Source organism: Myotis davidii, unplaced genomic scaffold (assembly GCF_000327345.1).
Source record: "Myotis davidii unplaced genomic scaffold, ASM32734v1 scaffold1467, whole genome shotgun sequence".
NCBI lineage: Eukaryota > Metazoa > Chordata > Mammalia > Chiroptera > Vespertilionidae > Myotis > Myotis davidii.
The window spans coordinates 317,624-331,147 of NW_006298267.1; the positions used below are offsets into that span (position 1 = coordinate 317,624).

The 13,524-nt window shown below is 54.7% G+C and overlaps 1 protein-coding gene across 1 annotated transcript in view; it reads right to left on the reverse strand.

Annotated features, from left to right (window-relative positions):
* Positions 1–13,524, reverse strand: part of NPC1 (Niemann-Pick disease, type C1) — a 43,223-nt gene that overhangs the window by 14,994 nt on the left and 14,705 nt on the right. Inside the window, exons 9-19 of the mRNA XM_015570546.1 lie at positions 12,826–13,075; positions 11,685–11,758; positions 10,806–11,176; positions 9,720–9,946; positions 8,185–8,285; positions 6,118–6,220; positions 3,540–3,729; positions 2,930–3,112; positions 1,988–2,102; positions 382–509; positions 165–305 (exon numbers count right to left, since the gene is read on the reverse strand). Coding sequence (XP_015426032.1) covers positions 165–305; positions 382–509; positions 1,988–2,102; positions 2,930–3,112; positions 3,540–3,729; positions 6,118–6,220; positions 8,185–8,285; positions 9,720–9,946; positions 10,806–11,176; positions 11,685–11,758; positions 12,826–13,075 — 1,883 coding nt within the window. The remainder of the gene's footprint in view (positions 1–164; positions 306–381; positions 510–1,987; positions 2,103–2,929; positions 3,113–3,539; positions 3,730–6,117; positions 6,221–8,184; positions 8,286–9,719; positions 9,947–10,805; positions 11,177–11,684; positions 11,759–12,825; positions 13,076–13,524) is intronic.

Here is a 13,524-nt window from a genome sequence, read left to right on the forward strand (position 1 = left end):
AACATATTTTAAATAAGCATGTACTAGCACGTATTTGTCCGTATCAGCTTTGTTTCTGCACACGCAGCTGACAGCTGTCGGACCCCCATGCGTGTGGTTCTTAGAGGGCACGGGACAGAGTCTGTGCCGGGAGAAAAGAGGAAGGAAACGCAGTGAGTTCCCACCACGATCGGCCGCATCCAGGCCGTGAGCAGCAGTGGGGAGTAGGAGTCTCGGAAGAAGCGGAACAAGCAGCTCTCGGAGGCCTGGAGGCCGGCGCCATCCTCGCCACCGCGGACACAGCACAGGACGTCCAGCCGGTTGTTCTGAGGGACAAAGGGAGCAAAGGTCACGCAGACTCCAGGCGCAGGTGGAACAGCCTGCAATCTGGTAACAACTCACCTCCTGACGCTTCACGTCCAACCCCAGGAGACTGACGAAGCAGGTGATCTGGAGCAGGAAGTCGATGAGGACGGCCATCCCGGCGAACAGCGAGAAGGTGTGCACCGCGGGCATCACCGACAGGGCTCCTGGGGAGGCGGTCGGGCGGGAGGCGGCGTCACTGCCGCTCACCGCAGAGGGCGCTGGCGCGTCGCAGGCTCCCGGGGCCATAGAACAGGAGCTGCTCCCCGCCCCCCGCCCCCAAAGGGAGCTGGTCTCGGGAGGGACCCGAGCTGAGAGGAGACTGTGAGCATCAGAACCACCTGGGAGTTAACATGCAGGTTCCCGGGCTCGGCCCCACCCGCTTAACCAGACACTGGACTTCACCCCAATTCCCGAGTATTTCACAGGCTCTCTGAGCCAATGTATGCACATCAATACTTGAGAGCCACTAGCTCAGGCCATTCTAACGGTGCCCTCCCTGCCCCCGTGAGAGGGATACGTTCCTATCTGCTGTCACACCAACATCAGTCTCTCCGCGTATTTACAGCCACGTGAGGGAGCTCCACGCCCACGGCACGGCTCAGACTCACTGAAGTGGCCGCTCCAGGCCCACAGGCACTGCAGCCTGCTTGGCCCACACCCTACAAACATCTTAAACGTAAAGCACTTAGACGATAAACCAGGAGCCCACGTTTACCAGTGAGTCTGCTTCTTGGTGCTGCTGAGGAAAGCCTGGCCCGCGGCACGGGACCAGCGACGCACTGGACAGGACAGGATGCTCGGACCTGCCCGCAGCCCCCGCCGTGTCTCCCGTGTCTGCCTGAGGCTTAGCAGCTGCGCCCACCCTCCCACTCGCCCTGGATCTCGCCCTGGAGCTGAGAGGGGAACTAGCTGCTTTGCACCTGCACCATGAGAGGAGCTCAGGCCGCGGGTCGCAGGGCTCAGGGCTCCATGGGAATGGGAGCTGATGTGTCCGTGCTGAGAGGCTGCCCCTGCGAGGCTACTACTCGCCGTGAAGGCCTGGCGGCCCGCAGGCATGTGTGGGCTGTGTCTCCTCTGACTTCTGGGCGAGCCTGACCGGCCTCCTAGCCAGAGGATGAACCGCTTCTCTCACTACACGCCAGAGGCGGCAGAGACAGCGGCCCAGGACTTGCTGACTTCCCCAGGAGGGAGGACTGTGAAAGTGCTGGTTCTGTTCCAGCTCCTTGGGCTGAGGAAAGACCCGAGAACCCAGCTTATCACCACGCTGGTTCCGTGAGCGCGTGCACAGGACGACTGCCCGGACAACAGCGTACGCGCCCTGCAGCTGCTGCCTGCGGTTTGGAGCTGCTGCTTGGAGGGCTGTTTTGAGGAACCCGTGGCTGTGCGAGAAGCTATTTTCAAATACCAGCATCTGCCATGGGTGCCAGACAGGGGAAGTGGCAGAGGAGTCCTAGGCACCTGGACCCCAAGAGAGACACTGCCTGGAAGACGCAGAAAGATGACACTGGCTAACGGACGCCAGGACCTGTCCCACGCTCTCCTGCGCCCACATGGCACCTCCCCGCTAGGTGCAGCTCAAGAAGGAAGAGCAGAGGGGGCACGTCACACACCAGGCCCCTCCCCAGCAGCTGCAGCTGATTACCTAGGAAAAAGGCCACCGTCTCTGAAAAGGACGACAGGAACATGCTGGGGGCCACTTCTCCCAGGACCCTGCCCAGCTGCTGGTCCAGGGTCTCCCCTTCAAGGCGTTCGTCTCTCTTTAAAAAAAATCAAACATGCAACATGGACGTTTCTCAGTCACGTCACCGCGTTGCTTCTGTGTCAACAGTAAAGGAAAATGGTTAGTGGCATCTACGGATTGGACGTAATCTTTGGGGGGATCCGGCAGGTCTCAGGCTAGTTCATTCAGGGTGTTCCCGACCCCTGGGCAAGGTGACAGGCGAGGCTCCAGCAAAGGCTGGGTCACTTCTGAGGAAAGTACATGGGGTGCAGGCTGCAGGCGGCCGATCGTGAAATGATGTGCCACTTACGGGCCACTGAGTCCCACGCAGGGAAGGCTACGGGCAAGGCGGGGCCAGGTGAGAACAGTGATGAAGACCGTTTCCTACCTGGCGGGTCCTGTGCTGACCTGCAGTCCTGTTAGTGGTCCCTCCGACAAGTCTCCCCTTCCACACTATGTGGAGAATCATTCCACAGCACTTGCACCCAAAGTATTCTCCACAGCCCGTCAGCCCTTTTTGCATGTGCAGAGGGTGTCCCCAAAAATGTATGCGCACACTTTCGATAATTATAAAGGCAGTGTTTTTAAGAATACACTTCATTTTCAAACGTAGTAGAATCAGCTGTTAATGTGTGTACATACACATTCTTTTGGGACACTGTACTGAACATGCTTAAAATCAGATTCTCACTTTATCAGACCAACCAAAGAGGGGGTGAACTTCTTGGTCCCCAATATGCAGAACAAGTGACGGACACCAGAGGGAAGGAGGGGTCTGAGTGTCCACACACACTCTGCGTGGGGCCGAGCGGCGCTCGTGGGGCTCGCCCGTGGCTGCCACACTCCATGGGACACGACACGCACCTGGTAGGTCTGGACCAGAATGAAGATGTTGTCCACCCCGACAGCCAGCACCAGGAAGGGGATGACCTCGATCACAATGAGGGTGAGGGGGACCCCAACGTAGCTGAAGATGCCCAGCGAGCAGGCCACCGAGCTCAGCACGATGAAGATGCCCGCGACGCCGAGGGAGACCTTGGAATCCACCTGAGACGCAACCAAGACGCCGGCTGTCAGCACGCCCTGTCCAACCTGCCACTGAAGGCCTCGTCTCCACCCGCACACGGGACGGCCCAACTGGAGCTAGACGCTCAACTCCGGTTTGAGAAAAAATAAGAAAAACTGTCTAGGTCTTCCTAAAGAAGTCATATCATGAGCTTCCATTCTTAGGTAGTAAGTAGACAAATTAGAAAAACTTGGACCATGTAAAATTAATTTTAAGTTGAAGATAAACCAAAAAGTTGGAACTGAGGAAATAAATGCAGGGAATAGGGAATGTTACATACAACTAAAAAAGCACAGGGGAATTTGAGGCAGGTTTGAACATGAAAATTAAGAGGCAAAAATAGGGCCTAGGCTGCACCCTCCACTCCTAACAACACAGGCGCCCACATCCCACACCAGAGGCCCTCACCAGAAGCCTGCTGCAGCTCTGGATGTGCCCCAAGGCGATGGAAATGTACAGAAACATGACGGCATAGCTGGTCGCCACGATGGAGACGTCACTGTTACTCTCACGGTTGAGTTCATCTTCAATACTTCGCTCAGCAGTGAAGGAAATGGTGAGATTTGGGTTCTTGTAGTTTTTCACAAAATTAATAAACCTAAAGAGTACAAAGAAATTTATATTTTTAGTTAAAACTGAGTGAAAGCAAATTGAGGGACTTCTTCCCAACTTTACAAAAAGTTTTTTAAATTTTTATTTATTAACTTTTTTAGGGAGGAAAAGAGAGACTGACTTGCTGTTCCACTTATTCGCACACTCGTGGGCTGATTCCTTATGAGCCCTGAGGACTGGGCCCTGGCATATGGGGACGACCGAGTCACCCGGCCAGGGCTCTCCCAGCTCCTCCGACAGAAGCCACGCTTAAGGAGCCTTATCTGCACTCAGATCTTCTCCGCTGGAGACGGGAGGGAGACAGTGCCAGACATGCTGAGTGTTCTGCCATTTAAATCGGTTTGGAACAAATTCGGAAATCAGTTCCTGGTCTCATTCTTTTTTACTAAAATGATTTCTAAGTGAAGTCTGTGCACTGTAATAAAGATACATGCTTGTTGAGTATAATTTAAAAGCTGATCACAGGTTAAAGAAGCCCTATCAGAACCTGGCTGACTCCTTTGCGGGATGGTGAGTTGATTCTAAAATTCCCAGGGAATTGCACGGGGCCCAGAAGAGCTAAACCTGCTATTTCAAGAACAAGCAGGAGGGTCCGCATGTCCTGACTTCAAACTCATCACAAAACAAGAGTGAACAGCGGCGAGATGCCCGCGCCAGGCTACACATTCAGAGTGAAGGAGAACCAGAGTCCACTTACTTTCCAACAGAGGAGCAAACAGCGGAAAAGACTAACTTCCGCAAATGGTCTGGGACAACTGGATAGCCACATGCAAGAGAACGCTGAACCTTACCTCACACCGTATCCAAACTGAACTCGAAAGGACCAAAGACCTAATGTGAGAGCTGAAACAATAAGACTCTTAGAAAAGCACAGACATCAATCTGCACGTCCGGGGGTTAGGGTTCCCAGCCATGACACAAAAAGCACGAGCAACAAAAGAAAAAATGGATAAATTGGGCTTCATCCAAGTTAAAAACGACTGTGTCTCAGAGAACACCATCAAGAAAGCAAAAAACCAACAACCAAAAAATGAGAGAAAATACTTGGAAATCATGTTATCTGATAAGGGACGTGTAGACTACATAAGAATTCTTATACTTCAATCATAAAAATACAAATGGCTAAAAAAAGGATGAAGAACATGAATAAACAACTCTCTGAGGAGGTGATGCGGAGCAGCAAGGGCGTGAAGAGATGCTAGGAGTCGTCAGGCACCAGGGAACCAATCACAGCCCGACAAGGCCGTGCTGACAAGGACGGGGAACGCGAAACCGCCACACACTGCGGTGGGAACGTAAAGTGTGCAGTCACTTTGGAAAACCGTCTGGCAGTTCCTGAGTGACATGTGACCCTCCCATCCTAATCGTAGTAAACACCCAAGAGAAATAAAAAGTTCCCACAGACACTCGTGCACAAATGTCTACAGCAGCATTATTCGCAACAGTCACAGGAGCAACCACCCGCCTGCATCGGGGAGTGAATGGGTACCAGAACCCGCTATGTCCACGACGGACCGTCCCGCGGCCACAGAAAGGAAGGGACCGGCACGTGCCACGGCCTGGATTAACCTTGACAACATTTTGCTACATGGAAGGTGCCAGACACAGCATCTCACACACACGATTCCATTCATATGAACAAGTCCAGAACAGGAAAGTGCATGGAGACAGAAAGCACTTCGTGGCTGCACAGGCTGGGAGGTGAGGACGAGAGGGTGGGGGTGGTCGCTAAAGGGACGGAGATGCGTTCTGAGGTAAAGACCGTCCTAGCATTGGCTGTGGTGACAGCGGCACATCATCTGTGAATATACTAAAGCTGCTGAACTGAACGCTCTCACTAAGGGAGTGAAATGTATGGTGTGGATCAGCCTCGATAAAGCTGCTTTAGAAGAATGCACTTGATGCAGACGATGAAGGGAGTGTCACAGCCCGTCCTCCTCACGTCACCCCGTTCCCTGGAGGCACAGACACGGTGACGCCGGCCTGGACAGCTTCCTGGGCATGGGTGGCGTGGGCAGCATATGCTTACTCACCCGTGCTGACTGCGAGTTTATTTAGTGCATCTTGAACCACTTATCACCTGTCTGAATGTCTGCGGCACTTTCTACTTACTTAAGCCTTCCTAATAACGTACATCCAGCTAGCTCCCCGTTTTTGCTATTAGAACAGGACGAAGGAAAAGTTTCTGCGTGTACACTTTTGTGTAGGGAGATCTGTTCAATAATGTTTTAGGTACGTTTCCTCGCAGATCTCACCGGTAACGAGTGAAAAGACATTACTCAGGGGCGGGGGGAGGAGGAGGGTTAGTTTGGTGGAGGGGGCACAGGTGGTCTCTGCGGGTGCCCAGCTTCCCGCACACCCTGCGAGCACTCACTCTCTTTCCCAGGCCTGGGCCCGCTGGAGCTTCTCCGTGTCGTTGTAGTAATTATTGACAGGAAAGGTCATCACCAGGGCGGTGGCGTTATTGTAGTTTTGATCTAGAAAGGAAAAATGTGACATTGGCAAGGTTACCAGCTTGCAGAAAAGTAGGTAAGTGCAAGGGGCAGTGACGGGACAGCTGGCCTCCCTGGGCTGCAGACCACGCCCCGCGCTCGGAACAGCAGTTCCTGAAACGGGCCTGCGAAGCGTGGGGAACAAATAAAACGGGTTCTCTGTGGAAGCAGCACACACTGCCATCCGGAAAGACGCCCTTTTATTTCATTCCGCAGCACACATCCCAGCAGAGCCAAGCGGTGCTGTGAGCGTCCCTCTCCTTCCTCTCCTCGCTCTCTTGGCCCTGCCCATCTGGGACTCCTGCCAGGACACTCCACAGAGGCACAAGCAAACACACATGTCCTCCCCTCCTTCTCTTGTATGCAACAGCCACGTACTATTCTGCACACTATGCTTTTACGTTTGTATCTTGAGGCGGTTTCCTTTTAGTACAGAGAGAGCTTCCTTATTCTTTAATCTGCTGTACAATATTGTCTAGTATAATGTAACCAACCTCCCACTGATGGATATTTTTAGTTTTTAAAATCGACGAAGTTACTACAAGGACTAACCTTCTATTTTTAATGCAAAGCACATATTTGTAGAATCAATTCTTACAATCACCGAATCAAAACGTTTGTGCATTTCTAATTGTGACTGATTCTCCCAAATCGCCCACCAAAATTCTACCCTATTTTTCACTCAACAGAATATTTACTGAGACACTTTAGTGCCCGGCAGGACTTAAGTACCGTGGAACATCAGCGAACAAGGGAGATGAGACCCTGACTTTTCCGGGAGTTTATATTCTAGGCCCAGTTCACACGCCCCAGCTGTGGCTGCCCGCCGTCACCATTGGTTCCGAGCCCCCAGCCCTTGCTCACCTGGGAGGCAGTCACTGCCCATCACCCGAGTGCCCGTCACTGCCTAGGAGTCGGGTGGAGCATGTCCCCTCTGCAATGTTAGCTGTCATATGGCTTCCCTCCTTTTCTCTTTTTACACAAGAGTCTTTATATATTAAATACTAATTTTTTCTCCAGTTTATTGCTTTTATTTTTTAAACCCTTAGGGCGTTTGCTCTCCATGTCGGAATTTAAAGTTCTCATGTAGTCAAATCCATCAGTGATTCCTGCGGTGGCTCTGAGTTTTATCTTGCTAGAAATGCCTTCTCCATTTAAAAATTCCTCCTGTATTGTCTTCCAGTCCTTTATAGTTTCCCTTCTTACATTTCAACCTGGGGTCCATCTGGAATGTATTTTGTGGAAGGAATAAGGTAGAGATCAAATTTAATCTGACGGCTGTGACTAGCAAGCTGGTGCCTTCTTTCCCACCACAGAAACGGCACTTTATTACAGGCAGAGCAGGGCTTAGGAAACATCCCGCCTCTGCATTAGGGTGGGGGAAACCCATGGAGTCGCCGTAATCAGGCTTCAGATGCCAGAGCCGCCACGTGAGTCAGCACCCACGGCGGGGCACCCATCCGAGGTGCTACGGGGACCAGCAAGAGCCAGCCAATGGCTCCCCTCCCTTAACTGTGTCTGCGCTCTCAGCCAATGGCTCCCCCACCTTAAATGTGTCTGCGTTCTCAGCCAATTGGTTTAGAAAGAAAAGAATCCACCAGTGTTCTGGGTCCCCACCTGGCACGGCCTCTCTTCCCGTCACAGGGGTTCTCAGCCTGAGGCCCCCGTATCCCGTGGGGTCCTATAGGTGGGCTCCCCGGGTTTCGGGAGTGCCTGAGGCTGCACTGCATGTTGTGTGACGTATGCAATTACATGATCCTGGGGACACGCCCTTAACTTTTCACAGCTCCCTAAAGTGTGACCTAAATCCAGAAAAACACAAACCCACAGGAGATACTGCATTTGGGATTGAAGGAACAGGAGATTAATACAAGTATTGAATGTGTAAAGCCTTTATGGCTTCCACTGGACTGTCAATCAAAGGCCAGGTCCACTATTCTCTCACTCACCGTCATAGCCTCCCAGCACCAGCCACGGGAACACAGGCCCCCCAAACGTCCCCAGGCAGGGGTCGTGCAGCAGGCTGGTGTCGTTCAGCGAGGCAGGAGCCCTGCGAGGAGACAGCCCGTTAGAACCAGCCTCGGGCCATCCGAGACCTGACTGCTGACCAGGCCACCCCGTTTTCCACTCATGTATTCAACAGAACATTCACAAATTCAAGCATCACGTGGGCCCTAAGGCTCCTCAGGACTCCCTGAGCGCGGCAGGAAACACAGCACGACGTGACTCGCGTCACTCGGTGCCGGGCAGACAGGGAGCAGCTACACAGGAAGAGCAGCCCCCACAGGAGCAACGGGTGCAGAGCCAGGCCCAGGCCCAGGGAGAATCCGCTGGAGGGAGAAGGCTGTTTATGCACCTCAGTGTGGGGTGGGGGCGGGGCAAGAACAGGCATCAGGGGAGGAGAAAGCAAGAGGTGGCGGTTTGGGGAACAAGAAGTCCTGTGTCCAAGGCATGGGGGACCCCAAAGGGGCTCCCGAGAGAGGGGGGCCTGGGAAGTGACAGATGATGAGAAGAGGGCTCCGTGCCGGGCTAAGTGTCGTGTTTCATCCTGAAGGCACGGGAATAACGAGACCTGGGACAGGGAGGGGCTGCTTTCCAAAGACAAGTGCGCGCAAAGCGGAAGGAGGTCTGTGTGTGGGCAAGAGGAGGCAGGGAGACAGCCGGGGTCTGTGCAAGGCCCAGGGAGGACAGCCAGGAGCTCAGCCCCTAAAGGGTCACATTTAGGAACAAGAACAGACAGAACGCAAGGTCATCACACCAGGCGAGGAGTCAGAGCGCTCCACTCCTGAGACGCGGCGCCGCCAAGATGGCCAGAGCACCTCCCCCGGTGAAGAGCAGCCCTGGTGACATCTGACCGGCTGAACAGGCGTGTCCAGGCCAGGCCACAGGGCAGGGCGTCAGGGGCCTCCCAACTGCCTGAATTATAGACACTCTGCCAGCCAGACACGCCTCCTGCAGGAAGCAGCTTTCCTGCCCGAATCTAAACCTGCCCCCGCCGGCCGCCCTTAACAAGGGGACGCTGCCCGGTTCAAGACCATTCCTGTCCTCATATAAACTCATGTGAACGGTAAGGAAGGCACCGCAGCGTTCACGTTTGTGTGTGTGGCTGTGTGACCGATGATTCCACGTGTTATCAGTCCAGACACGAGCCTCCTTCCGGCAGAGGCGCCTGCGGCTCCTCGATGACACAGACGCTCACCTGGTCCTGACTCGCCGCTCCGTCCACTGTGGACTCTTCCTCCGAGTTCACAGCTCCCCTTCCTCTCCCTCTGAGCAGGCCCCATCCCAAACCCGGCACCCTGCCTGCCCGCCTGGCTCACTGTCTCCACGCCCGCCTCTGCCTGGCACCAGGGCTGCCCCCCTGCCCCCTGCTGGGACATCTGCCTCCGAGCTCACCCTGGCTCCAGGCCCACACGGGTGCAGCAGCAGCAAGCGCTTGGATGTCAGTGGGGGAGGGGGGGCGCGCGAGCGAGCTGCCACGTACCGGACACAGTACAGCAGGTGCGTGTGGTAATCTGCGTAGATAAAGAAGTCGTCCCCTATCTCGTGGTCCAGCACAGAGTGGCTGTTCTGGAAGTAATTTAACACACTCAGGATGGTGCAGTTCTTGTTATACGGGGCGAGCGGGGCCAAGCAGATGTCCTGGAGGGTCACGGTCTCGTTGTTGTAAGATGCAGTGATGTGTTCAATGGCTGTTTGTAAGTCAAGAACCTGAAACAAGACACAAATCCGGAAACACGTCAGATTTCTCTGAGTCTGACTCATCCCTGCTGCCGAGGGGCCAGAAGATAGAGTACCCGGGGGAAACCCTTCCTAAGACGGAGCAGAGCGGACGGGGGCACAGTGTGGCAGAGCATCTGATGACACCCAAGATGGGGACCCTATATCGAGGCGTCCAGAGAGATGGGGAGGCAACCCCATCACCAGTCAGAGCACATGAGCCTCATCCCTCACACCCTTCTCCAGCGGTGACCGACAGGGAGCAGCAGTGACCAGTAGGGCCAGCAGGGAGCAGTAGGGCCAGCAGAGAGAAGCAGGCCTTCTCCTCCGACACGCCCCTCACATCAACACCCACTAAAGCCCAACGTTTAATGCCGTTGTGCAATCGCTGATTAAACAGGAGGTGGGAGGCAGTGTGTGCACAGGCACATTTCCCCGGGCCAGTGCGATGGGGAGAACAGGTGGATCTAGTCCCAGATGCCTCAGTAGCTGCAGCCACTGGCCGCTCTGCCCAGGGCACAGGACCGGAGGGCTCAGGCCTCTGGGTTCTAGCACATTATCTCTAAATGCCCAGGGGGAGAGTCACAGGTTCCCAAGGGAACTAGAACACAGACGCTTCAGTACAGAAACACTCACCCCACTTCTAGAAAGAAGCAAGACCTACCACATGCAGCACATACAAAAGCGGATTTTTCATGCAGTTCAACACCTGTCGTTCACCTTCGTGAGGACTCACTTTACTTTCACCATTAAGGTTTTTAATCTCCCACCACACTCTCACCCAGAGCTGGTGGGGAAGCCGGCAAACCACCGTGTGCCCTGGAACCGCTGTCTGCGAGGTGCCGATTACCTGGTGCAGAATCCCTTTGTCGAGCGGAGGTCCGAAGGGCACGTCGGACCCCGAGGGGTACGGCTCGTAAGTGTGCACGGCGGTGTGCGGCGCCTGGATGATGAGCTGCTCCGTGCGGAAGAAAGGCCCAAAGTGGGTGTCAAAGTACTCCTTCTCCAGGCGCGCCTGGCTGCTGGGGGCCGACCAGAGGTCCACGGGGCTGGTGGTGACGCGGACGAACACCAGGCCCGAGGAGCAGGCGGCGATGAAGGCCAGGGAGGAGAAAATGACCCAGCCGGGGTTTCGGACACAGAAGGAGCCCCACCGGGTGAAGAGCCGCCTCAAGCAGCCCTCGAAGGCAGCACCAAGCGGGTCGCAGCAGGAGGCCTCCCCTGGAGGAGAAGAGGGGGGTGGTAAGGGCCAGGCCATTCCTGAACGCGGGGCAGGGAAAGCATCAGCTACGCCTCCACCTGGCAGGAATCCTGGCTGCACCTCCCCGTGCGCTGGCCCTCAGCGTCCTACCTGCCCTGGAGGCCACCCTTCCTGCCTGCCCACCATGACCGCCAGGCCCACCCCAGGAGGACGATGCTCAGGTACCCGCCTCTGAAAGGCCAGCTCTCTGGCACCCTGAGCTCAGCAGCTCCGTAACCTTCCCTGCTGCTCCCGCCTCAGCCCTGGTCAGCACCCAGCCCTGTCCCCGCCCATGGTCCCTGCCCACGGTCACCCATGGCTGCAGGTAATTACTTGGCTCCGACCTGCTGCCCCACTAGCCCGTAGTGACATGGCAGGGCCTGTCTGTCCTGCTTGGAACTGTCCTCGGCCGGAGCAGTCTGTCCCCACAGGTGCATAAACGCCCACGCCCACGCCACCCACCCTTTCATTCAAGCACAAGGGGCCTACCTGTGTCGCTGACACTGATCGGGAAAGCTATGCTGCTATCAATGGGGGTGTACTCGGAGACCAAGTACCGTTTTCTGAAAAGTGAAAGCACGTAAGTAGTATCAGGGGGTTTCAACACAAGGAGGTCTCTGACATTCCCGCTCAAAGCTTCCTTCCTCATCCCCTGGTCCTCTTCCCCCTAAGTTCACAGAGTGCTCGCACAGCGTCCATGTCTCTCCCCCAAGACACTGATCAACTACAGAGAGAAACAGCAACTCCACAGCGGAGAGCCCAGTGCTCACGGGGAGCGCCCAGCAAGGGGACTCGCTGACATCACGTGCCCCCGGCAGGACGTGCTGAGAAAGGTGCCACAGCAGGGCTGTGAGGTTCCTGGGCAAAACCCACAGCCTCACCCAACCATGAGGAAGTAGCGGTAAAGCTGAATCGAGGGACATTCCACAAACAACCAACCAGGACTCATCCGAAGTGCCGAAGTCATAAAAGGGACAGACTAAGGCACTACCTGTCACCGGCTAGAGGAGACCAAGGAAACGCAAAAGGGATGCAGTGTGGGGTCCCACAAGGGAAACAGGCAGGTTTTCATATCGTCCGTAGCTTAGCTAAGATTATACCACTGTCATTTCCGTGGCTTTGGTAATTATAAACGATGGGTTATGTAATTGCAACATTAGGGGAAACTGGGTAAAGGATAAAGTATGAATTAAGACCACACACACACACAAACACACACAACACACACACAGCACATCTTCGTACCTTTTTCCTAAGTCTAAAATTATTTTAAAATAAAAAGTTAAATAAAATAAACTGTCCTAAATCAAGATGCAAATATCTAAAGGGTCTATAGTATAGTATTGCATTTAAATAAATTTGCATCAGATTAGGTTCCAAAGACTTTCTAATGGGGTCTCTGCACGGTGCTAATTCACACATCCTTTTGAATGAATCAGTGAGACCAGCTTCTAATGTCCCAGTGTCTGCACAGGCCCTGATTGTTTCCTGTTGCCGGACTATAAGCATCCACAGGATGGTTTTAGTGCAGAGAACTGTTTCCTGTCTAAGGGCCCAAGGTCTGCCGCCTGAGCTGCAAGTGCACCGTGGGTCATGTGCTCTTACTCGGAAGGACAAACGAACGGCTTACCTATAGCACCACACGGCAAAAATGGCTCCAAAAAACATGAGCAAAAACGCCATGTAGGTGGCCCACATGATGACGTACATGGCGTCCAGGCCCCAGATTCTCCAGGGGACGGGAGGGGGCGGCGGCTGGGGTCGGGGGCCGCACACGGCCGAGCAGTCCTGGCAGCTGCAGGGCCCGGTGACCTCGTCCACGGGCTCGGCACAGCCCTTGGTGGCGTTGTTCATCGGCTCCATGCCGTGGGCCGGGAGGTCTGCAGCGAGGATGGTGTTGAGTGAAAGTCTCAATTTAAAAACACTACAGAGCTTGCGCTAAACACACTGAAACCCAGCAAGAAGCACACTGAGCTCTATAGTGCGACTGGAGGTTTCTGACTGACCAGACTCTGTGCTGCCGCTGAGTCCGGTAAAATTCTAAGTTGCTGCGGTGACTCTGAGCACAGACGGTTTTGTCGCTGAGATCTGAGTGCCTCACCTCCCAAGGCCTGGTTCCCACTGAGCAGCCAGGCTGACACCAGCGCAGAGCTCCTGACCGGGCTTCTGCAAGGATTTGGCCTTTTATTTTTTAAATAAAAGCCCAGGTGACCCTTTCAATCACGCAGCAACACCTGAAGGCAAGTCTTCCTCCTCCTCCACCCCCCTCCCAGGCCCCGGTGGCCCTGGTGACCCGGTCAGGACAAGTGCCCCCCCCCCCCCAGGGGGG